The 25,869-nt window shown below is 44.2% G+C and overlaps 2 protein-coding genes across 5 annotated transcripts in view; one reads left to right on the forward strand and one right to left on the reverse strand.

The window, feature by feature from the left end:
• LOC101597791 (minichromosome maintenance complex binding protein) overlaps positions 1 to 18,694 on the forward strand; it is a 42,981-nt gene extending 24,287 nt beyond the window's left edge. The window contains exons 7-16 of one of the 2 annotated variants that reach the window (XM_045142007.1): positions 909 to 1,060; positions 2,077 to 2,177; positions 2,747 to 2,919; positions 3,248 to 3,371; positions 4,785 to 4,902; positions 9,627 to 9,792; positions 10,961 to 11,094; positions 12,980 to 13,144; positions 16,385 to 16,473; positions 16,988 to 18,694. In XM_045142007.1, the coding sequence (XP_044997942.1) occupies positions 909 to 1,060; positions 2,077 to 2,177; positions 2,747 to 2,919; positions 3,248 to 3,371; positions 4,785 to 4,902; positions 9,627 to 9,792; positions 10,961 to 11,094; positions 12,980 to 13,144; positions 16,385 to 16,473; positions 16,988 to 17,114 (1,349 nt within the window). In that variant the 3' untranslated portion in view covers positions 17,115 to 18,694. Of the gene's footprint in view, positions 1 to 908; positions 1,061 to 2,076; positions 2,178 to 2,746; positions 2,926 to 3,247; positions 3,372 to 4,784; positions 4,903 to 9,626; positions 9,793 to 10,960; positions 11,095 to 12,979; positions 13,145 to 16,384; positions 16,474 to 16,987 lie in introns of both variants that reach the window. The other variant, XM_045142006.1, reaches the window with a different exon arrangement.
• Positions 18,695 to 18,907: 213 nt separating this feature from the next.
• The window catches only part of Inpp5f (inositol polyphosphate-5-phosphatase F), a 117,493-nt gene continuing 110,531 nt past the window's right edge, over positions 18,908 to 25,869 (reverse strand). For all 3 annotated transcript variants that reach the window (XM_045142001.1, XM_045142002.1, XM_045142003.1), the window contains 5 exons: positions 25,756 to 25,827; positions 24,616 to 24,689; positions 23,926 to 24,054; positions 23,405 to 23,492; positions 18,908 to 21,055 (listed from right to left, as the gene is read on the reverse strand). In XM_045142001.1, the coding sequence (XP_044997936.1) occupies positions 19,921 to 21,055; positions 23,405 to 23,492; positions 23,926 to 24,054; positions 24,616 to 24,689; positions 25,756 to 25,827 (1,498 nt within the window). In that variant the 3' untranslated portion in view covers positions 18,908 to 19,920. The remainder of the gene's footprint in view (positions 21,056 to 23,404; positions 23,493 to 23,925; positions 24,055 to 24,615; positions 24,690 to 25,755; positions 25,828 to 25,869) is intronic.

Below are 25,869 nucleotides of genomic sequence, written 5' to 3' on the forward strand. Positions count from 1 at the left end.
GTGCATCTGGCTAACGTGGGTCCTGGGGAATCAAACTGAGATCCTTTGGCTTTGCAGCAAACGCCTTACCCCTAAGCCATCTCTCCAGCCCCCCCCCCTTTTTTAATGGAGTGAAAGAGGAAAAAAGAAGTGAGTGTATGGGTGTACTAGGGCCTCTTGCTGTAAGTGAACTCCAGATGCATGTGCCACACGGCTTTACATGGGTACTAAGGAATCAAACTGTAGTCAAGTGCTTTTGGCTGCTGATTCATGCCCCAGCCCTGAGTGTGAACTAGATGAGCAGCAGGGCTTAGCAGCTCACATCTGTAACCCCGCACTCAGGAGACTGAGGCAGGCAGGATGTTGAGTTTGAAGTTAGCCTGGCCTTCAGAGTGTAATGGCCTCAAAGAAAAAAAAAGAAAGAAAGAAGTGTTTACATTAGGTTTGACAGACTAAGTTGTTGTAGTTTCATAGTAGAAAAGAATTACTTGCTTTAGGGCTGGAAATGTGGCTCAGTGGTGGGTAGGGGGCCTGTCTATCATACATGAAGCCCTCCCTCAGTTCAGTCCCCAGCACCACATGACAGTGGGCATGGTGGTGCATGCCTGTCGTGCCAGCACTTGGAGGTGATAAGAGGAGGATCATCGGGAAGTCAAGGTTATCCTCAGCTACATAGGGAGCTGCAGGCCGGCCTGGGGCTACATGAGACCCTACCTCCCACTTTCCTCTCAAGCCCACAAAACGGTTCAAGAGCCATATTTTTGTTCTTTATGTTAAAGGTGCTTTTCAATTTGTGTCCCTAAATCTGGACCCTGAGCGTTTGAACTCAGTAACATGATTTATATTGAACTTGAGAAGCATCTTTGAATATCCTTTTTCTCCATAGGGTACCTTAGAAATTACTAAGTGATGCTGTATTTTAAATCTAGGCTGTGTTGGTGGTCTTCAGTGGTGTGGCGAGCCAAAGCGCTTAGAAACCGAAGCTTCTACTGGGCAGCAGCCGAATCCCTTAAACCTTTCTTCCCCCTTTGATCTGAACTTTCCACTGCCTGGAGAGAAGGGCCCCGCGTGCCTCGTGAAGGTAGCTAACCCCTTCCTAGCCCACAGTCACAGGTGACTGAGTTGAGACACACACTCTGAACATTTGTTTTAGTGTTCTTTTTCCAGACACCTGTGGCAATACAGACTTAGTATTTCACAGGCCTGCATCGGGAACTGGGATAAAACCAGGGAGCGAGAGTGTCGTTCATGCTTCTTTCTGGATGCTCTGGAGGGAGCTATGGCCTGAGGGGAGTTAGCTTGCTTGTTTTCTGTCTTTCCCTTAACGCAGCTTCAGTAGGCTAGGCTTCCCTGTGGCTCCTCCACTTTCAAGACTATCAGCCTTGCTTCTTTTTAACCATTTTTTCCATAGTCACATATCCACAAGGAAAGGTTTCCCCTTTAAGGGTTTGCGGGAAAACTGGCCCCACCCAGGTAATGAAGGGGAAGCGCATGCTCCAGGTCCTTACCCTGCAAGTCCTGTTTCCCAAGCCGCAGGACTGGGCTGTGGCCATCTTTGAGAGGCACTTTGGCTTGCATCGGCATTCTTCAAGGAGACTGCTAGAAGTTTTTCTGTCTTGTTTATTCTGATGTTCTGTCCTGACAGGTAACCAGGTGGTAGGAGGCGAGAGCGTGCATTCTTGCTCTTTGTGCTTATTACGTCCACGGCACTGCAGCCACGCACCGCTGCTTGCATCAGGACGTGCCAGGAGGAGCCTTGGCAGTTACTAATGTCCATCCTTAACAGACACTTTGAAAGCTTGGTTTGCTACGTGAAGAATCCCATGACCACTCAAGTTTGGGCTCCGATTTTTAGTTCACTGCCAGCCTCTTGAAGTATGCTACATTGAAAATAGACACTGACGTAGAAGTCAGAGTCCTGCGTCTTGCTTTTAACTCAGTGACTAGCATGATGGCTAAGGGAGTACATTAACATTCCTTGGTCACAGATTATGCAATAAAGAAGTTACTGACTTTTACTTCATGACTTAAAGTCCTACAAGTATGACTACAACTTGAACGTGACTCAGAGCTAATGGGATCTTGTGTTGTGACCAGGTGTATGAAGACTGGGAATGCTTCAAAGTAAATGATGTTCTGGAGTTGTACGGTGTACTCTCTGTGGATCCCATTCTGAGCATACTGAATAATGAAGAAAGGTGAGTCTACTGGCTTGTTTTTCCTTGCTGTTTTTTTCAAAAACATTTATTTATTTATTTATTGGAGAGCGAGAGAGAATGGGCACACCAGAGCCTTCAGCCACTGTAAATGAACTCCAGATGTGCGTGCCACCTTGTACATCTGGGTCCTTTGGGTTTGCAGGCAAGTGCCTCAACTGCTAAGCCATCTCTCCAGCACACATTTTTTTTTTTATTTTGATAAAATTTCATGCTTCTAGAGCAGTGGCAGAATAGTTATGAATATAGATAATAATAAATTTAAATAAAATATAAAAGTTAAATAATAAATGTAAATCATTATAAGTTGGGCACGGCTTTAATCCCAGCCATGGGAGGCAGAGGTAGGAAGATCTCTGTGGGATCAGGGCCACCCTGAAACTACATAGTGAATTCCAGGTCAGCCTGGGCTAGGGCAAGACCCTACCTCAAAAAACGTGAAAAATAAGGAGAACTAAGTTGTGAGCTAGTCTGTGTGGCTCCTGCACACAGCCAGAGTCAAGGGCAGCATTGCAGTTGGCTTTGTGCACGCAGCTTTTGTCTCTCCGCAGGGACGCCTCTGCGCCGCTGGACCCCATGGAGTGCGCAGATGCGGCAGAGGAGCAGAGGGTGCACAGTCCTCCAGCATCACTGGTGCCACGAATTCATGTGATCTTAGCCCAGAAGTTGCAGCACATCAATCCTTTGTTGCCCACTTGCCTTAACAAAGAGGAGAGCAGAACCTGTAAGTGTAAGTGTTAAAGCCACGGAGTCTGCACTGCGTGCGGCTCACAGCGCACTTGAGGCAGCCGTTACTCACCAGAATCGAGTCCTGGTGACGTCTGTAGCTGGGCCCTGTTCTTTCTTTTGTTAATTCTCTTCATTGAAATGAGACCAGAATAACACAAAACGTACATAAGTTTCCTTGTTTTAACATGGGCCTCATTGATTGGCCGCTACTGAAATTTCTCACTCTGTCTCCAAAAGTGTAGTGCTCCCCCGATTCGCGTTGGCACCAAGGCACTTGTGAAGAGTGGTGCGCTGTTCTGACCATGCCCTTCCTTCCTCCTCAGTCGTGTCGAGTTTCATGTCCGAGTTGTCACCGGTCAGAGCAGAGCTGCTGGGGTTCCTCACTCATGCCCTCCTGGGAGACAGCCTGGCTGCTGAGTACCTTATATTACATCTCATCTCCACAGTGTAAGTGCCCGCCCTGCTCCTCTTGGGAATGAAGGGCCGTGGGTGTGGTAGAGACGGTGGAGAAGAGCAACAAGACTTGCTTTTGTTTCAGTTTATCAGCTTCGTCATCGAGTGTGTTTTTTATTCAGTATGAGAAGTGTTACTGCGTATTCAGAGTCCCTCTCACCTTTCCTCAGCCTCACACAAAGCACTTTGACTGTACCTTTTGAGAAACATTAAAGATTTTGTAAAGGACCTAAGTGATGAGTAAAACGAGCTTGTTTTGTCCTCTGCATGTTTCCTTTTGTCATGCTGGGATCATGCGCAGAGACGCAGAGCCTTGTGTGTCCTGCGTATGCCAGGCAAGTGCTGTACCGCTGGGCTACATTCCTGGGCCCCCTTTTTCATCGCTTAATTTGGACACTGGCATTAGCGCCTCACCCTTTGATTCCATTACAAAAGTAATGCGCCCTTTTGACAGGCTCCAGGATCGTGAAGAGGAATCACCTGAGATCTCAGCCCGGAGCCCTGGCCTCTGCTTGGTTTGGGTTTATATTAATAGATCGTGTGTACCTTTGTAGCTATCAGCTCTACTTCAGTACTGATCCATTTTTTTTACTTTTAACACTTAATATAGGTTAAATGTTTTCCCCTCATTACCTTTCTGAAGGCTATACCTTATTTCATTGCAGAGTTGTACCATACTGTAATTTCCCTTTGTTCTTTTCCCTATAGTAAAATGCATATATAGCATTTTTATGCTATGAATTATGTCTTTCCTTGAGTGGGGTCTGAAAGAGTATGTAACACTTGAAAGCAGGCTCTGGAACCACACTCGCTAGGTTCAAATCCCAGCACTGCCACTTCCTGGCTTGTAGAACCTCCCTACTCTCAAAGCCTGAAATGCTCCAAACATGGAAACTGTCTGACGCCGACCTGCTGCTCAGTCTCACGTGGTGAAGCGTTGCAGATTCCAGATTTCATGTGTCGGACTAGGGATGTAACTGGTAAAGGTTACGCAAGAGTTCCAGGACATAAAACAGTTTGGTCAGAAGTATTTTGGATAAAGGACACTCCACCTGAACCATAAGGTTCACATCTTAAAACAAAGAATAATCACGTCAATGTTTGGAAAGTAAATAAAAAAGAATAGTCCCTCATATGTAACTAGCCCTTACAGTTAAGTATTGGCTTTACCTTAACTGCTGTTACTTTGATAAATGAAATAGCCAGCATATACTGCACCATTTTTTTTTCAAAGTTTTGTTAACAACTTCCATGATTATAAAAAAATATCCCATGGTAATACCCTCCCTCCACCCACTTGTTATGCGGCATTACTTTTAATAATAATTTAAGCTTATTTTTATTTGGCTTTTGATGGACCAGGAAATTATTTTAGTATCTTACTTTGGATTTTTTTTTTTCCCCTAGATATACAAGAAGAGATGTTCTTCCACTAGGAAAATTTACAGTTAACTTGAGTGGTTGTCCACGGAATAGTACCTTCACAGAACATTTATATCGAATCATTCAACATCTTGTTCCAGCAGTAAGATCAATATTATAAAATATCATAAACCTAAGAATACAACAAATTCAGTTGTCTTTTGTTCAATCAAAACATTTAATGTTGCAATCTTAATAGATCTCATGTAATGGGGACAATTTGCATAATTTAAAATGTACTCTCTCAGTTCACATTTATTGCATTAGCGCAGACATCCTTAAATCTACTAATTGATGCAATTGCAGCAGCTCCTTTAAAGTCATAATCTCTGTTGATGCCAGTCTATTCGCTTTGGTATCCTCTATGCATTAAAATCTTAAATCTAAATAAGCTCTAAGTTACACCAGCCTAATTCTTTTAGCTGAGGTAATAAAGATACCTGTCTCTGCTGCCCCAGTTTTAATTACCGCTGTTTGCCACCATCTGGAATGCAGGATTTGTGTGTGACAAGGTTTTGGGCACGGGACTTGTTCTGATGAGTTGTGTGACTGAAAATACTAATCATCTCTTACTTGGAGAATTCAAGAGGTAGAGTCAGATGCACTGGACTGGCTTGTGAGAGTCTCTTAAGTGCCGGCACTCTTAAGGCCCTCCAGGTGGCAAAGCAGTCAGGCAGTTCTCTGAGGACACAGCTGTTCTGTAGGTTACATGTTCATTAATTTTCCACACTAGAAATTAAAACTGTAGGGCTGGAGAGATGGCCTAGCAGTTAAGGAACTTTTCCTGCGAAGCCTAAGGACCCAGGTTTGATTCTCCACAACCTACATAAACAAGATGCGATGGAGGCACGTGTCTGGTGTTCCTTTGCAGTGGCGAGAGGCCCTGATGTGCCCATTCTTTCTCTCTTTCTGGTGTGCAATAAATAAAAATATTCTTAAAAAAGAAATTAAAACTGTAGATATGTTAAATTATACATTAAAAATTAATGGTGCTGCTGGGTATGGTGGCGCATGCCTTTAATCCCAGCACTCGGGCAGCAGAGGTAGGAGGATTGCTGTGAGTTTGTGGCCAGCCTGAGACTACATAGTGAATTATAAGTCAGCCTGAGCTAGAGTGAAACCCTACCTCCAAAAAACAACAAAAAAAAGTCATACTGTTTAGCACTTTAAAAATCTAGATTAGTAGAATACCACTAGATTATTTGCCTGTTGAAGTGTGGGATTTAAAACCCTTTTAATGAAATTTTAGTATTTTGCTGTAGTAAAGTTGATTGGTGTATCTTGTACATGAAAAGAGTGTAAATACGCCAGGCATGGTGGCACACACCTTTTATCCCAACACTTGGGAGGCAGAGGTAGGAGGATCGCCGTGAGTTTGAGGCCACTGAGACTGCATAGTGAATTCCAGGTCAGCCTGGACTACAGTGAGACCCTACCTAGAAAAAACAAACAAACAAAAAGAATGTAAATAAAAGTATAATTTTTTAAAATGTTTTATTTATTTGAGAGAAATAGTGTGTGGGGGGGGGTAGCTTTAAGAGCAAGAATGGGTGTGCCAGGGCCTCTAGCCACTGGAAACAAACTCAAAACGCATGTGCCACCTTATACATCTGGCTTATGTGAGTACCAGGGAATCAAATGTGGGTCCTTTGGCTTTGCAGAAAGTGTCTTAACTGCTGAGCCATCTCTCATCCCAAAAGTACAGTTTTTATGTCGAAGATGCCATAGAGAGTCACAGCAGTTCACTCGTCCTTACACCACTATTAATAGACATAGTTGGGTCCTTTGCCCTCGTGGAGTTCATATTTTTGTGGTGTAGGGACAAGAAAGTAATACATGGTATGTTCTTTAAGTTCAGTGCAGAGCAGTGAAGCCCCTGAGGAGGAGACAGGGGCCTGGCAGTGGACCTCTGCCGTTGTCCGTTTTTCCAGTCAGATCCCAGCCGTGGCTGGTGGCTGGTGGCTGGTGGCTGGTGGCTGGTGGCTGGCTGGGTTCGCCTGTGTGTCGCCCACACGCACAGGCGCGAGGAGCAGCTTGCTAGCGCACGTGAGGGGCGCCAGCAGGAAGGCCAGTGAGAGAGGAAGGTAGGGTCATGGGACAGTTCAGGTCACTCGGCTACGAGGCCAGGGCTTCTTGGCATTTTTGGGACATGAGTTAGATTTCTACATGGGGAGGGTGCTCTGAGGAGGGGCCGACCCGAGACAGCACAGGGAGGCGTTTCTCTCCCCCTCGTAGTCTCTAGATCTCACCTGTGCGCAGGTGCAGGTGCACCGCGCTCCCCTCCGACTCGCTGCAGGCTGGCTGAGCCGGCCTGCCCTTGCTTTTGTGGCAGAGCCTCTGGACACGGTCACCTGCTTATTTTGTTTGGGGTTTTTTGTTGGCTGGTTTTGGGATTTTTCAAGGTAGGGTCACTCTCTAGCCCACACTAACCTAGAATTCACTCTGTAGCTCCAGGCTGCCCTCAAAACTCACAGCAATCCTCCTGCCTCTGCTAGGAGTAAAGGTGTGCACCACCTTGCCCAACTCATGGTCACCTGTTGTGCTAGGCCCTGCTTCCTTGCTTACTCTTTTATTATCATCATTTATTTGAGAGAGAGAAAAGAGACACCTAGAGAGAGAGGATGGGTACACCAGGGTCCCTCACCACTGCATACAAACAACAGATATGTGTCACCGTGTGCATCTGGCTTACATGGGTCGGTCCTAGGGAATAGAACCTAGGTCCTTTGGCAATGCAAGGAATTACTTTTCACTGCTAAGCCATCTCTCCAACCCTAGTTTTGTTTTTAATCTGTAGCGAGCCCCCCACACACAATTATTTTCTTAGAAATATTGAGCCAAAGGGTACAATTCCTCTAAATCTTAGCTGGAAGTCTCCCTTTTTCCTGACCGCCTCCTTCCACCCACGCTTCTCTCCAGGCACAGGATGAAGGGGCATTGAACAGGATGGGCTTAAGGATGGAGGCAAAGGTGTGGGCAGTGCCTCCTCTAATAGATGAGGGTGTCGTAGTGAACTCTGCAGGGCTAAGCACTCCTCAGTGTGCTCTGCTTCCGGAAATTCCTTAATAATTTGTTTTAAACAGTGGTCAGTGAGAGAGAAATACATTTTTTTAAATTTTTGTTGTTTCATTGTTCAAGGTAGGATCTTACTGTAGCCCAGGCTGACCTGGAATTCACTGTGTAGTCTCATGGTGGCCTCGAACTCGGTGATCCTCCTACCCCTGCCTCCCAATTGCTGGGATAAAAGGTGTGCGCCACCACGCCAGGCATATATTTTAATTTGCTTGTTTTTCGAGGTAGGGTCTCACTCTGGCCCAGGCTGACCTGGCAATCTCTTTTTATGTTTATTAGCAAGCACAGAGAATAGGTGTGTCACAGGGCCTCTAGCCACTGCAAAGGAACTCCAGATGCTTGTGCCACTTTATGCATCTGCCTGTATGCAGGTACTGGGGACTTGAACCCGGGTCATTAGACATAGCAGGCAAGTGCCTTAAGTATTTAGCATCTCTCCAGCCCATGAATATGATTTTAGTTCAGAGAATATTGGAAAATGAGACTAAACCTCTTCTTAGCCAATGAATAGTGAGTATAAACATTTTTCTGTTTTGCTATCTTGTGCTAGGTTAAAGAAGTTAAGCTTCTGGTTGTCTGATATAGACATATATTTTCACCTACCAGTTGATACATTGGCAAGTAAAAGTTACTCAAGAATACTGAAAAGGGGCTGGAATGATGGCTTAGCAGTTAAGGTGCTTGCCTGCAAAGCCTAAGGACACGGGTTTGATTCCCTAGTACTCATGTAAAGCCTGATACACAAAGTGGTGTTTGTGTCTGGAGTTTGTTTGCAGTGGCTGGAGGCCTTGACACACCCACTTTCTCTCAAATAAATACTGTAAAATACAGATTGACTTTGTATATCAGGCTGCCCTCCATCTATCACTGCTCCTTCCTCAACTTTTTAAAAATCTGTAATTATTTGCATGAGAGAGAATGGGCACACCAGGGTCTCCAGCCACTGCAAGTGAACTCCATACTGGGTCCTGGGGAATCGAACTGAGGTCCTTTGGCTTTGCCAGTAAACACCTTAACCACTAAGCCATCTCTCCCCACTTCCTTGGCTTTTTCTTTTTTAAGGTTTTTGTTTTTGTTTGTTTTTTTGGTTTTTGTTGTTGTTGTTGTTGTTTTGTTTTTTGAGGTAGGATCTCACTCTAGCTTAGGCTGACCTGGAATTCACTATGGGGTCTCGGTGGCCTCGAACTCATGACGATCCTTCTACCTCTGCCTCCTCCCGCGTGCTGGGATTAAAGGCATGCGCCACCACACCCGGTTTTTTTTAAGTTTTTATATATTTGAGAGTGACAGAGAGAAAGAGGCAGATAGATAGAGAAAGAATGGGCACGCCAGGGCTTCCAGCCACTGCAAACGAACTCCAGACACGTGCGCCCTCTGTGCATCTGGCTAACATGGGTCCTGGGGAATGGAGTCTTGAACCGGGGTCCTTAGGCTTCACAGGCAAGCGCTTAACCACTAAGCCATCTCTCCAGCCCCCTTCTTTGGCTTTTTGATAGGCAGAATTACGTGCGTGTGGCGGGCTGCACACCCAGCTGGAAAAGACACTTTAGAGCAAAGCAGCTCATGCAGTGCGTGAAATTTCAGTGTAGACTGTTGATAGCTTTGCTTCTTAGAGTCGCAGAAACCACGTTACTGCTTTCTTAGAAATTGATGAGAGAGCACTATTGTTATGGGAAACAGTGTTTTAGCTCTAAATACATATTTTTATAAATAGGAAAACTTAGATCCTTGCTCATTAAAAAATTTCTGTTCCAGTCTTTTCGTCTGCAGATGACTATAGAGAACATGAACCAGCTGAAATTCGTCCCCCACAAAGACTACACGGCCAACCGCTTGATCAGCGGACTCCTGCAGCTGCCCAGCAGCACCTCCCTTGTCATCGATGAGACTCTTCTAGAACAAGGGCAGCTGGACACCTCAGGTGTGCACACGTGTTTCCCACCAGTCTCTTCTGACTTTCCCCTGTTAAAGACAGCTCCGACAACAGCTTCTAAGATAAATTCATTTTTTTTTAAAATATTTTGTTTATTTATTGGAGAGAGATAAAGAGGTATGGAAAGAGAATAGGTGCACCAGGGCCTCTGCAAATGAACTCCAGGTGCGTGTGCTACTTCGTGCATCTTGCTTACATGGATACTGGGGAAGTGAACCTGGGTCTTTAGGCTTTGCTAGCAAGTGCCTTAATTGCTATGTCATCTTTCCACCAGCCCGATAAATTCATTTTTTAAAAATGTATAAAAAGAAAGGCCTTGGGCTAGAGGGATAGCTCAGCCGTTAAGGCGTTTGCAGTGGCTGGAGGCCCTGGTGCACACATTCTCTGTCTCTCTCCCTTTCTTCCTCTCTCTGTCAAATAAATAAATAAAAATAAATATTTTTTTAAAAAGAAAGGCCTTGGCCTATCCACTTGAGCATATATTACAAGTTCATTGTGTGCACCAACCATTTTGTTATGATTATCTTGAAAACCAGTGTTGTAACCTATAGAAACGCTGAAATGAGAGGAGTTTTTTGTTATCTGCTACCTCATACAAGAAGTATAGCCAGGTGTGGTGGCTTGTGCCTATAATCCCAGCACAATAGACTGAAGTAGGAAAATCACTGAGAGCTTTCAGAGACTTTGAACAGCATTTGACAGGTCTTGTGGTTTGGACTGTCTATCCTCAGTCGTAATTGTAATTCGACTATACGCATGTCCGGATGAAGAGAATTGAGAGTTAGTTTTATAAGTCCAAGAACTACAAGTAGATGAAAAAGCACAGTTAAGGCAAAGGTGAGTTATGGTAACAGGACAATGCAGCAATCTTAAGTATAGGAAGTCTTAGCTCTCTGACCCAGGAAGTAATCAGTTTATTGATGTCCAATTTTTCATTAATGGCATATCTAGTTAGGCATTAGATTTCTGGGCAGTTTTGACCCTAGAAAGTTCTACTTGTCCTAATACTGTCTACCTAGTAAACATTTAGCATGGTGACATTCAGCTTAGTCAGGACCTTGTGTCGTCATGTCTTCCCATCTTCCTGTCATTATCAGGCAAACTGATTTGTTTGATGAAAATCAAGTGACTGAAAACGATGATCTTGGTCTTCCAGGTGTTCATAATGTGACTGCCCTGAGCAACCTGATAACTTGGCAGAAGGTAGATTATGACTTCAGTTACCATCAGATGGAGTTCCCATGCAACATCAATGTTCTCATCACTTCTGAGGGAAGGTCACTGCTCCCGGTATGGGGCCTCATTGCTATGTGGACGGAGGTTACATTGGAAAGATAGGAGTGTACTTGTTGTTTCTTGGTACTTCGTGTTACTAATGCTGCATTTGTGAAGTTGTGGTTTAAGTGTGAGTGACTGTACACACCTGTAATTCTAGCCACTCCAGAGTTTAAGGTGGGAGGATGAGGAGTTCAAGCCCAGCCTGGGCAACATAGTAAGATACCCCCAAAAGAGATGGGGTGTAGCTTAGTGGGATAGAGTACTTGCTTAGTATATGCAGGGCTCTGGGTTCTACCCATAATACAAAAAAAAAAAAAAGAAATTATGGCTACTGGTTATTAGTAAGGGAACCAGTTATTTTGTTCCTGTTTTGAACACTTACCACTATCAAAAACCAGCTAGTCAGCCAGGCATGGTGGCATATGCCTATAATCCCAACACTCAGGAAGCAGAAGTAGGTGGATCGCAGTGAGTTCGAGGCCACCCTGAGACTACATAGTGAATTCCAGGTCAGCCTGGACTACAGGGAGACCCTACCTTAAAAAAAAAAACAACAAAAAACAGCCAGTCTGTGGTTTCTGGCAGCAGAGCTCCCACACTTGGAATTAAAGAGCAGAAGCTCATCACCTGACTTAGTTGTAGAGTCCAGGCTGCTCTTTTGTCCTTTTGTTTCTGCCACGCTTCCTGATTTGTTGAGACGGGGCCTTATGTAGTCCAAACTCAATAACCAAGGATGACCTTGAACTCCTGGCCCTCTTTACACTACCTGTCAGGCGCTGGGATTATAGGTGTGTGCCAGCAGCTAGCCTAAAGCGAGAGCTATTTTAGTTTGTTCTCTAACAGCTCCGGTCCCTTGGTAATCCACCTTATGCTTTATGGAAATGTTCTGATCTTCAGAGTAGGTAATCAAGAGCAGTTCCGTCTGAGGGGTGAGAATGCTCCCAGGTGTGAGAGGCGTACTCACCAGGACTAATGAGAAGCATTCTGACCAAGGAGGACCGGGAAAGTGCTGTGCACAAGTTGGCTGCTGTTATGTACTTATTGATGCCATTGTGGAAACACAAGTAACAAAGGAAAATATAACCTTAGTTACATTTTAGATTATTTATGACATACATTATATTTCAGATTATTTATTAGATTTACATTATTGAATTTATACTTTATAAATTATTATAAAATTGTGGATTAGCTGTAAGTGGTGGTGCATACCTGTAATTCTAGCCATTCAGGCCACAGTGGGATTGTGAGTTTATAAAGTATTACTAAAAACTAACTCCCTATTGCAGATGAGGTGGCAGGAAGAATGTAAGAACCAAAGGAAGGATAGGACTCCTTATAATGTGTTCCCCCTAGACACGAAATAGCCTGGATATCCATGACCTCACAGTGCCTCACACTACCTACACAAGACCATCATAATAGGAGGAAAAGATGATGACATCAAAATAAAAGAGACTGATTGAGATGGGGAGGGGATATGATGGAGTTTCAAAGGGGAAAGTGGGGGAAGGGAGGGCATTACCATGGGATATTGTTTACAATCATGGAAGTTAATAAAAAAAATTGAAAAGAAAAGAATATGACTCCCTAGCTAGGTGTGGTGGCACACACCTTTAATCCCAGCACTCGGGAGGCAGAGGTAGGAGGATCATTGTGAGTTCAAGGCCACCCTGATACTACATAGGGAATTCCAGGTCAGCCTGGACTACAGTGAAACCCTACCTTGAAGGAAAAAAAAAACTGACTCCCTGCCAGGCACAGTGGTACATATCAGTAATCCCAGTACTGGGGGGCCTGAGGCAGGAGAATCTACTTAGGAGCTTATGGAGGATGCACCCTGAGTGTGGGCTAATGTGAGAACATGGAAAGTACAGTGTTCTGTTTCTCTTTCCAGGCAGACTGCCAGATCCACTTACAGCCCCAGCTGATTCCACCCAACATGGAGGAGTACATGAACAGCCTTCTCTCCGCGGTGCTGCCTTCTGTGCTGAACAAGTTCCGGATCTACTTGACTCTGCTGAGATTCCTGGATTACAGCATATCTGATGACATAACCAAGGTGCGTCTGAGGCACAGGAGGTCCCCGTGCTGAGCGGCGGCGTCCAGCCAGCGCGCATGGCCGCAGCCACCAGCACGAAGTTGCTGTTGGCTGTCTGTGCCTGTCGTCCTCCAGCGTCCCCCTTTTGTCAGAAGTGAGAGGTCGTTCGTGTTCTCCCGCACCTCCTATCCGTGCCCGTCCTGGGCACGTTTACTTATCCATTCAGTCATTTGCAAGCAGAGAGTGATAGAGAGAGAATGAGCACCCCAGGGGCCTCTAGGCATTGCAAACAAATTCCATGCTCCACCTTATGCATCTGGCTTTAAGTGGGTACTGGGAAATCAAACCCAGGTTGTTGGGCTTTATAGACAAGCAGCTTAACCACTGAGCTCTCTCTCCAGCCCTTGTTTTCATTTTTTCAGTGCCAGAGTTCAAAACCAGGTCTGAATGTATGGTGGGAGCTAAGCACTCACCACTGAGCCCTCACGTTGAGGGTTTGGTCATATTTTTAAAAATATTTTATTTTTTACTTAGAACAAGAAAGAGGAGGGAGAGAGAATTGGCACACCAGGGCCTCAGCCACTGAAATTGAACTCCAGACACTTGCGCCACCTAGTGGGCCTGTGCAACCATGTGCTTGCCTTACTTTTGTGCATCTGGCTAACATAACATCTGGAGAATAGAATGTGTGTCCTTAGGCTTCGCAGGCAAGTGCCTTAACCACTAAGCCATCTCCAGCCCTCAGATTTTTCAGTGATTGCTCTGGGTACTAAAACTGTTATCCTAACCATAACAATCTATGTAGCAATTGATAGTTTAGTATATACATTTTTTACTCCCTTACTCATTCTGTAGTATACAGATTATTATCTTTTTTTAAAATTTTTTAAATTTTTATTAACATTTGCCATGATTATAAAAAAAAATATCCCATGGTAATTCTCTCCCTCCCCCCTGACACTTTCCCCTTTGAAATTCCATTCTCCATCATATTACCTCCCCATCTCAATCATTGTACTTACATGTATACAATATCAACCTATTAAGTACCCTCCTCCCTTCCTTTCTCTTCCCTTTATGTCTCCTTTTTAACTTACTGGCCTCTGCTACTGAGCTTTTTCCTTCTCACACAGAAGCCCAATCATCTGTAGCTAGGATCCACATATGGGCCTGGGTTACCTCACTTAGTATAATCTTTTCCAGGTCCATCCATTTTCAGATTATATCTTTATACATTGTATATCCATAGCATGTAATTGTTGCATTATGAAGTTATCTTTCACAGCAGTGGAAAACTTGCAAACAAGAAAACATAACTTTTGTTGTGTGACAGGTGTCTTGCTATATAGTCAAGGCTAGCCTCACGCTTACTCTTCTGTCTCAGCCTGCCAAGTGTGGGGATTATAGGCATGGGCCACCAGGGTTTTTATTTCCTCCTCCTGTGGGCTCACCTGTCTCGTGTCTGCATTACTGCCCAGAGAAGCCTATGTTCAGTGCTTTCTGTAGGGCGTGTCTGCTCAGGAGAGCTTCATCTTCCTGTTTATCTGGGACTATGGTCTACACTACTTTTCATTCATTTCTGCACTGCTAGGGATCCAGCTGAGGGCGTCGCACATGCTAAAGCATCCCCTGCCACTGAGCTACATTTCCCCATTTTAATAGTCTGTCTGGCCAGCCATTTTTCCCATGTTTTCCTTTCGTTCTTTAAGCAGTAGACCCTCCTTATGGAGGACACCTCCCGTGACCCTCAATGGATGCCTGTCTGGATTCCTTTGAGTATGGCTTGTTCTTGTTGTTGGTTCTTTATTTTATTTTTTGAGGTAGGGTCTCACTTCCTAGCCCAAGCTGACCTAGAATTCATCATGTCCTTGAACCCCTCTGTCTACCTAGTGCCACCATGTCTGGCAAAAAAAGTTTGTTTTTTTTTTGAAGTAGGGTCTTGCTGTAGCCAAGCTGACCTCAAGTTCACAGCGGTCCTACCTCTGCCATTGGAGTGCTAGGATTAAAGGCATGCACCACCACACCCAACTTGTGTTTTGTTTTTGTTTTTGTTTTTTTGAGGTAGGGTCTCACTCTAACCCAGGCTGATCTGGAATTTGCGATGGAATCCCAGGGTGGCCTTGAACTCATGCGATCCTCCTACCTCTGCCTCCCGAGTGCTGGGATTAAAGGCGTGCGCCACCCCGCCCGGCTCTTGTTGCACTTTGATGTGTACATTCTGGTGCTCTTCAGTTAATTCGGGAAGTTTGAGAACACTTATTTGTGTGGTAGGCACACTGAATGAATGCCTGTCAGGCTTTATGTGAGTGGATGTTAACTTTCTGGTAGATTAATATCTCGACAGAATATTCCTTAAAAGCTCTCTTAGCCTGGGCTGAGGGGTTCTGTGTACATGGTGGAGCAAGCATGCACAGGGCCTTCGAAAACCCTAGGGATGAATGGCTTCTTAAACCCCCTGGGGTCTCGGGGTCCAGATGCAGTGCATGAAACCCTTGGGCCCTGCATGTTAGGCAAGCAGTTTTTTTTTTAAATTAATATTGTATTTATTTATTTGACACAGAGAGTGGGCACATTAGGGCCTCCAGCCACTGCAAACAAACTCCAGGCATGTGTGCGCCCCCTTGTACATCTGGCTTACATGGGTCCTGGGGAATCGAACCTGCATCCTTTGGCTTTGCAGACAAATGCCTTAACCTCTAAACCATCCCTCCAGCCCACACCAGCGGTCTTACCCCTGAGCTACTTCCCCAGGCCCCGGTGGGTAACTTACTCCCCGCTTTCCCATGCCTGGGTTAGCCTGTCAGTTGGTGCCATCACTGCATGTTGTCTCAGACAGCCGTGACAACCGATTGCTTCTGGTAGCTTCTGATAAATGCTGGGGGGGGGGGGGGGGGGGGGGAGGCTGTTCCCCTCAGGCAGGCCGGCCTTGCAAGTGACTTCTCCCCGGGAACTGTCAGACAAGTCCTGTAATGGCGGTTCCCTGGGAGCGGTGCTTTGAGGAGCTCCAGCCTGACTGCTGCCCGCGCCAGGGACTCCCGGCCATCACCTGGGAGGGCCGTGGAGGGTGGGCACAGAAGAGGTACGGCGCCACAGAGGTCGCCGTTTTGCTCAGAAGAGCCACCTGTTTCTACAGGTGCATGCGCCCCGGGTTGTTGAAGTGTGTGGATTTTTTCCAGAGCTTTGGAAAAGCTAGTAGTTTTGAAATGTCCTTAAGGAAACTTTGAAGGAATGCTTTCTAAAGTGTGCTACTCTTTGGTAAAGGCAGTCGAAGATGATTTTGTGGAAATGAGGAAGAACGACCCTCAGAGTATCACTGCCGACGATCTCCACCAGCTGCTTGTGGTCGCTCGGTAAGTAGCACATGTCCCTACCTGCTCTTCTGTGGGCTGGGGGTAATCCTCCTGATTTATTCAGTTACGCTGATGCAGACTTGTAAAAATGGAAATGAAGTTTTCCTTTTACAAACACCTCATAAAAAGTTTATGGGGGGGCACTAGAGAGATAGCTTAGTTAGCAGTGAAGCTTAAGGACCTCAGTTTGAGGCTCGATTCCCCAGGACCCACATAAGCCAGATGCACAAAGTGGCGCATGCATCTGGAGTTCATTTGCAGTGGCTGGAGGCCCTGTTGTGCCCATTCTCTGTCTGTCTGTTGCTCTCAAATAAATAAAAATAAACAAAAAAAAAGTTTATTGAGGAGGAATTGCATTTGGCCAGTGGCACAGGCACACGGCCTATTCTTCAAGCTTCCAAGAATGAGCCCTCCCCCAGCTGGAACTCTCAGGATGGTCTTGTCTCCCAGCAGGGCAGTGCTTCAATACTGTATCCTAACTAGAGGTGTCAATTGTTTCTGTATTTCAAACCAGATTTCTGTCTCTGAGTGCTGGTCAGACGACACTCTCCCGAGAACGATGGCTGAGAGCAAAGCAGCTGGAGTCCTTAAGAAGAACCCGGCTTCAGCAGCAGAAATGTGTGAATGGGAATGAGCTTTGAAGTTCTCACACACGGAGAGTACCGGACAGCCTGCAGCCACATCATCACAACATTCAAACGTCATTTGTACTATTCTTTTATAAATTTGTATCAAGAACCAATGACTTTTCCTGAAATCAAGGCCTGGTACCACCTGAAGTTTATATGATGCTCAGTAATGGCTTTTACCTTACTGGTTTTATGGAGCTTTTGGAGTTTGTTTTTTAATTATATAAATTAGTAATGATGTACAAAAATGTATTTGATATTGAAGGTTTAATATTGATGTTGCTGATGATTATACCATTTCCTTAGCTGTGGCTAAGTCATAGGCCAGACTCCGTGGAAATGCCAAGTTCACGTGAAGCGAGTCGTAGCCGCGGCAGTGCTGGAGGAACTGCACTTCAGAATTCTCTCTGGTGGTTGACGCAGTGGGTCTGAGTGCTCAATAGTCTGGGGTGAGGTGTACTTGCCATGGATTGACATGTGAACCCTACAGTAGCAATTTCCAAACGTTTGGCCATAGAAACCCTTTCCTACTTAACAGCCTACAGAACCAGTCTTTTACATAGCAGTTCCTAACTTGTAGATTTCATGAGCCAGTAATACTTCCAAAGATTTTTTTTAGGTTAGAGTTGCCAATTTATTTTGCCAATTGATATTAAAAAAAAAACAAAAAACAAAACACTGTGTGATTTCCCCCTTTTCCTTAAAAGGACAATCTCAGAATGAGATAGATAATCTTAGAATAAATGTAGCTTTGTGAACACTACACTGTCCTTACCTTTTGCATATCCTAGAGTATTTGGGAATCACCATCTTTTGGGATAAACATAAAAACATGCTATGCTACCTTATGGAAATTTGTCCAAACCCATAAAAAGGTAAACTTCGATCTTTATGGTGCTGGGGATCAAATCCCAGCCCTGTTATAGTGTAGGAAAGTGCTGTACCACTGAGCTGCATCCCCAGACCAATTCTGATATGCACATTTTCAAACGATCAAAAATACTATTGTAGTCATCAGGTTAATATAGTGGTAATCGTGGCAACAAGGATCTTCAGAAAGGCCAAAACATTATTTTCAAGCTATTAGTAGTATATATGAAGACTGATTTCTTTTTGTCAGTTGACTTAGCTAGTTGGAAACAGATCAGTTTAATGATTCCTTCATTTTTTCCTATTAGGAAGGCTTAAAACTGACAGCGTTAACCAAGGAAACAGGGTCAGCCTTGACATAATCAAGGATTTTTGCCTAATGAAGGGAAGTAAAAATTACTAGTTGTCCAGCATTCTTTTCCTAAATTCAAATCTATTTTTATAAACTAATGTAAATAATGTTTATATTAGAATTCTAACTGGTTTTCATTTTTATAACTGGTAGACTAGACCTTAAACTTTTGGAAATAAAATGCTTAGTTGGATTTGTGAGAATAAAATACATTTTCTCTGTCCTACAATAAGATTTTTTTAGTTATGTCTCTAATTGTGCCAATGTATACTGTAATTTACCAAAGAGATCATAATTTTGCTTGGTCTTACCTAAAAGTTCCCTTGGAAGAACCCTTTTCCAGTAAATAAAACCTCCCAAATTATCAGTACCTTTGGCTGTTTTTCATGAATTATAAGACTCAGCAAAAGACTGGAACCCTCAGACTTCTGAGACACTCCTCCTCTCCCGTGCACACAGACATAAAAGTTTGTCGTTCTTACTTAAGAGAAGGTGGTAATCCTGCTGAATAACCAGGAAACTGAGCAACGTCTATATGCCTGTATGGGGCATAACTTAGGAAAAAGGAATCTTATACATGGTGTTGCTTTAAATTACAATGGTACTTTAATAGTCACAAGACTTGACACTTCAAAAAAAAATCACTAATAAATAACAAGTGGAATGCTTATCGGCGTTACCACAGACATATTATTCAGCCAAGAATGACTTCACCAGAGTAAGGCCCTGGAGATACCACAGAAAGCGGTACTTGCTGGAATCTTAATGTAGGTTGTACAGGTGGCCCTGGTTCTTTGTGGTCAGTTATTGTCATAGACCAGTTTCAGCACAGCTGTGCTTCAGACTAAATTTTCAGTAGTTCTGAGCCGTCACACGATGCTCCCCAGAAAACAATCACAACTTGAAGACTTTCTTCTAGAAATTCCAGGAGCCATTATATATTCTTACATTCCTCCAAACAGCAACATGAAAGTTAATCACTGTTGCCATTCCCATTTCATGTACCAGGTTTACTTTATGACAAGCAAACCTGTTAACAAGTTGGGGGGCAGTAGTAGCTGCACAATTTTTAATATAATTTTTTGTAAGTAGAAGGGAAGAAGTTAGGATCAAATGAGAATATGTTTCTTTACTAATGTCAACCCTCAATTCCAGAGGGAACTGGTAAGCCATCCAAACCAAGTTTGTACATTCTGATGGCCCTCCATACCTATCAATGCTGAGTGTGTAACTGACTGGAGGCGGTGCACGGGAAGGCGCTGACGGCCAAGCAGACAGGGCCTCTCTCACGTGGGCTTGTGTCTCCTTCACAGACTCCTTCCTCTCCCTGCTTCAGAAACCAGGCAAGTTTCTATCCCAAAGTAACCATCCCCGAACAAGAGAAACACACCACCCTATACTGCGTATGCTACTCAGGTCTACACACCAGCGTGCACTCATCTTGGCTCTGACTATGGATTTCTGCTCCGCTTCGGACTCCTTGCAAAACACTTGCTAGTAAACAATTAGAATTTGTGATCCCTAAGTTCAGACACAAGTTAATATAGCCTTTTTGAAATTTCAAATACAAGCCACACAATTCTTTGTGACTAAAATCTAGATCTGAATGATTCGTGTCTGGCATTGCGTAAACATATTTTTAAGTTCATTTTGCTGGATTTCATTAACCACCTCGGGTTCTGCAGGACTCTTCTGAACTTTTGCCACTGCCAAGTTTATACCGTGGGTTAACCCGGCCTGGGTAATACTAGCCACCTGCACCATGGAGCTGCGGATCTTTGCAAAGGGAGAGACGGCTCTGCTGCCACTGCTCTCAGACGGGGAAGGAGTGATGTGAGGTCCCGCCTCCAGGTCCAGCACGCTAGAACCAGAGCTGGGGCTCTTGTTGGCCAGAGCAGAGTGGGCTGCTCCGACTGACAGAAGCTGTGGGCCTGTTGCAGAGAGAGAGACGTCTAACTGCGATGGTCGGGAGGGCGTCTGCTCCACGGATTCTGAATGGGTGTCTTCATCAGAAACTTGATTCGTAGTTTGATTTCCTTCCTCACTAGTTTGAGACACAGACCTCACCTCCAATATCTCAGTCATTTTGTTTTGTGCGTCTTGCACGAACCTGTGGCAGTAAACATCCACAGGCTTAGCAAAGCTGGTCAGTACGCGTATGCTGTCAGCAGAAGGACTCTTCTTCAAGGGAGACTCCTGGTCTTCTCTAAGCCCACTTGCAGGACCAGCAGTAACCTCCGAGGGAGGGTGACCGCCAACGTCAGTGTTGCTTACAGACTGGGACCGACTGCCTAACCGAGGTGCTGAAGCAATAATGCCACAGCTAGGAAGGACATAATCTACTGGTCCTGCACTCTCCAAAGAATCAGCTAGCTGCCTGTCTTCCTCCGACTTGGGATCTGTGAGGAATTCATCAGAGTGGTACGAGCCGTTATCTGAAGACAGGTCTCCATCAGACTCAGCCTGGACCTTACCGTCCATAGTCTCAAGACTACTATCTGATTTCCAGAGATTGACTTTCAAGTTTGGCTTCAGAAAGTTGACTTTCATTTCGGGTTTTGTAAAGTTTCCTAACTTCCGGAGGTTGCCAATGTTTACATTGGATTTGGTCTGCTTCACTTTTTGATTTAGAGATGAAAATTTGCTCATTAAAAATTTTCTCCCCTGAGCCAAAGACCCTTGGTTTTGAGATCTGATACCAATGATGCCTTCGTGAGGTTTACTGTTCTTCCTGTAAGTTAAGAGTGAAAAAAGTTAATTCCCTATTGAATCAAATTTCCATTCCAGTTATGTATATGTGAAAATGCTTTGCTTATTTAAGTTTAGCCCCAAATTTCTGGAAACCGTGCGTTTCCAACTGATGAGACCAGATAACTCTGTGGAATTGAGACTAAACGAAATACAAGAGTTACATGCATAATTAAAATTTTTCTGGGGGAGAGTGGCTGGTGAGATGGCTTAGTAGTTAAGGTATTTGCCTATGAAGCCTAAGGACCCAGGTTCGATTCCTCAGTACCCAGATGCACAAGGTGGCACATGCCTGTGGAGTTTGTTTGCAGTGGCAGGAAGCCCTGGTGCACCCATTCTATCTGCCTCTTCTCTCTTTTTCTCTTTCTCTCTCAAAAAATAAAATATTTTTAAAAAACTTTTTTTTTCTAGGGCTGGAGAGATGGCTTAACAGTTAAAGGTGCTTGCTGGCAAAGCCTGAGAACCCAGGTTCAATTCCCTAGTACCCACATAAAGCCAGATGCAAAAAGTTGTGCATGTGTCTAGAGTTTATTTTTCTAATTTCTTTTTTTTCTTAAGTATTTTATTCATTTACTTGAGAGAAAGACAAAGTGGGCACGCCAGGGCCTCCAGCCAGTACAGACTCCAGACGCATGCCCCACCTTGTGCAGCTGGCTTATGTGGGTACTAGGGAATAGAACTTGGATCCTTAGTCTTCACGGGCAAGTGCCTTAACTGCTAAGTCAACTCTCCAGCTCTAGCTTTGTTTTGTTTTGGTTTTGGTTTTTCGAGGTAGGGTTTCGCTATAGCCCAGGCTGGCCCTGGAATTAACCATATAGTCTCAGGGTAGCCTCGAACTCACTGTGATCCTCCTACCTCTGCCTCCCAAGTGCTGAGATTAAAGGCATGCACCACCACGCCCAGCTTTTAGAATTCGTTTTTCTATCTGTCTCTCTCACTCAAATAATATATATTTTTAATTATTTATTTATTTATTTGAGAACGACAGACACAGACAGATAGAGGGAGAGAGAATGGGCATGCCAGGGCTTCCAGCCTCTGCAAACGAACTCCAGACGCGTGCACCCCCTTGTGCATCTGGCTAACGTGGGAGCTGGGGAACCGAGCCTCGAACTGGGGTCCTTAGGCTTCACAGGCAAGCGCTTAACCGCTAAGCCATCTCTCCAGCCCTCAAATAGTATTTTTAAAAATTAAATTTCTAGCCGGGCGTGGTGGCGCATGCCTTTAATCCCAGCACTTGGGAGGCAGAGGTGGGAGGATCACGGTGAGTTCAGGGCCACCCTGAGACTATATAGCGAACTCCAAGTCAGCCTGGACTAGAGTAAGACCCTACCTTGAAAAATAATTTTTTTTCTTTTTTTTTTTTTCAGCAACCTCTTATTTTTTTAATTCTTAAAAATTATTTTATTTTTTAAATTTGATTTATTTATTACAGAGAGAGAAAAAGGCAGATGGTGAGAGAGAGAGACTGGGCACACCAGGGCCTCCAGCCACTGGAAACAAACTCCAGATGTATGCGCCACCTTGTGCATCTGGCTTACATGGGTCCTGGGGAATTAAACCTGTATCCTTAGGTTTCACAGGCAAGTGCCTATGTTAAGTGCCTTAACCACTAAGCCATCTCTCCAGCCCTCTTTTTATTTTTTTTTAAACTGTCAATGGTTTTTATTTATTTGTTCATTTTTTGTCAGTAGTTTTTTTTTAATTTTTATTAACATTTTCCATGATGAAAAATAATTTTTTAAGTGATTGACCAGAATGTGCTGAATTCATATAATACACTACAAACAGAAGTGCAGTCAAAATTACCCTCAAACACCTCTTAAATAATGTATGTGTAGGGCCAGGGGTGGTGGCACACACCTTTAATCTCAGCACTCGGGAGGCTGAGGTAGGAGGATCACAGTGAGTTCAAGGCCACCCTGAGACTACAGAGTGGATTCCAGGTCAGCCCGAGCTAGAGTGAGACCCTACCTCAAAAATACAAAACTAACAATAATAATAATATATGTATACTACTTACGCTATGTAAAAAACATTTTCTTGGGACAACACAGATGTAGTTTGTATTGAGGGGCCTCAGCATTCGGATATCCTTAGGTTGGGAGTACAGGTCAGGCTTGCCTAGTATGCATGAAACCACAGGTTCAACCACCAGGACTACCACCAAATAAAGAAGATGGAAGCCTATATAGTAATATAGTTCTGTTATTTTTGAGACAGGGTCTCACATAGCCTAGGCTGGTCTTGAACTCCTGACCCTCCTGCTTCCACCTCACGAGGGCTGAGGTTTACAGACCTCTGGCACTGGGTAGCAATGTTTCCTTCTCACCTCTCAAGTCTCTTCTCGGTGACCTGGACATCCAGTCCCATGGCTTGCTTGGTGATCTGCAGCATCTCTGCAATGCACTGGAGAGTGTCTGAAACGCACATTTGACTGCTCACCAACTTCCCCCAGAACAGGAAAATGTAGTTCTCACTTGAATGAAATGCTGCTTTATTTGCTACAATCAGAAAGCTGCTGCCTGCTCTTCACTACTTATCCTACTAATTAAATGTTCAAAGGAGTCAAGCGCAAAAGCAAAAGAATAAAAAAATCAATAGTTGTTATAGTTCATACTTGTCCAAGAACTATGCCCAGCTGTGACAGAAATTCCTTGCCCCAAACTACATACTCTGTTCATTAAGCTTTCTTTCTAGTTATAAAGGAGTCATCTGAAGGTCTCAAATCGCAAAGCTGTTCCCCGGACCTGTTCTCCCTCGGAGCTATTCTATGTGAGGCCCTACTCCAGGTGGAGCTGTGACGCAAGCAGATGGAGTCATCAGTGCGAACTCCCATCTTCCCGTGCTTACCCTTTCCATCTTCTTCTGGGCTGCGGGTGACGGCTCGCAGGGTATGGAAATAACCACTTGCCTCCTTATGTCTGTAGTGCAGTCGCATGCAGGAGAACTTTGGCTTGCCAAAAAGAGTGGGTTCAGGACCTGAAAACCACACGAATGAATATACACAATGTATTATCTTTTGCCCAGCACTTCTCTACTTCAAAGGACCAATGAACATTCACCAATTAGCTATCTAAACACATTTTTCTTCATCATCTAAACAAGAACACTTAAGATAAAAGCTTATCATGACTATTTGACTTGATGAAGCTGAAAGAACTCTCCTTGAGGCTCAATTATCTAAACTTTTTGAGTCCCCCCCCCTTCCAAATGAAATCAAGTAATTTTGTTTGTTTGTTTTTCGAGGTAGGGTCTCACTCTTGCTCAGGCTGACCTGGAATTCACTACACAGACTCAGGGTGGCCTCAAACTCACAGTGATCCTCCTACCTCTGCCTCCCCAATGCTGGGATTAAAGGCGTGCGCCACCACGCCCGGCTGAAATCATGTGTATCTATCATTCATCTCTAAAGAACAAAAAGGCAGTCTGAAGCCACAGGCGACTTGGACCAGCCCTTCCTAGTTTCCACACTGATGTTACACCAGTTAACTACTAAATAATCTTACCCTTCTATAAGTTGGCTGATATGTTGACATTTACCTATTTCAATTTTTTCCAGGTCTTCTAGACTCAATCGCTGGTACTGGTTTACTTTATCAACTTCATCATCATAACTAGGGAAAGGGAGAAAAAAGAGATTTAAAAGCAGAAGCTTCTTTGGCATGTCACTGGAGGCATGATGTAACAAACTACAACACTCTGTTAAAATATTTCTCAACCCAATATTCATTCAACAATACATTCAAGAATAAAAATTTAAACATAAGAAATACTTATAAAACTAGACTAAAATTAACAGGTAGTTTAACAACTAATGGAAAATTAGTTTATAGATCTTACATTTAAAAAGAAAATCAGGCTGGGTGTGGTGGCACACGCCTTTAATTCCAGCACTGGGGAGGCAGAGGTCGGAGGACTGCTGTGAGTTCAAGGCCACCCTGAGACTACATAGTGAATTCCAGATCAGCCCGGGCTAGAGTGAGACTCTACCTCAAGAAGAAAATTTTAAAAAAGAAAGAAAGAAATCAATCACAAAGCAAAAATCATTTGTTCTATAAATTTTTTTTTACAAAAATTAAAACCAATCTAACTAAAATGAAAGCACCATACAAACATACCATGCATATACACATAACAATTCACAACAGCAAAAAAGATAATTCAATGCCTAACAATGAGACAAATACAGTACAATCCAAGCAATGATATAGGGCCATCAGTGTTTTTGTGGGCTGGAGAGGTGGCTTAGTGGTTAAGGTGCTTGCCTACTAAGCCAAAGGACCTACCTTTGATTCCCCAGGACCCACATAAGCCAGATGTACTAGGCGGCACATCTGTCTGGGGTTTGTTTGCAGGGGCTGAAGGCCCTGGCATACTCAGCCTCTCTCTCCCCCTTCCCCCCTGTCTCTGCCTCTTTCTCTCCCAAATAAAATTGAAAAATAGTAATAAACGAAATACATCAAAACCTGGGGGACACACAAGTAACACTAAGCCAAAAACACAGTAGTGCTTCCTGTGCTGTGATTAATAACTAAACTGTTGAAACTGATAAACAGAATTATTTAAGGTAAAGATTTCAATGACTCTTCACATGTCTACATCTCAAGTTTTTCTGTTATGAATTCTCAAGGGAGACCTGCTTTGGGAGCCAAGGTCAAAGCAGGAATGCACACGACTTACTAGGCGACGTAGTACGCGGAGCTGGAAAGCAGCAGCAGCACATCCGCGTCTCTGTGCGCGGCGTCGGGGAGGCTGAATGACACAACACAGGGTTACTCATTGCCATCTGCATTT

This window comes from Jaculus jaculus, chromosome 1, assembly GCF_020740685.1.
Source record: "Jaculus jaculus isolate mJacJac1 chromosome 1, mJacJac1.mat.Y.cur, whole genome shotgun sequence".
NCBI classification, from domain to species: domain Eukaryota; kingdom Metazoa; phylum Chordata; class Mammalia; order Rodentia; family Dipodidae; genus Jaculus; species Jaculus jaculus.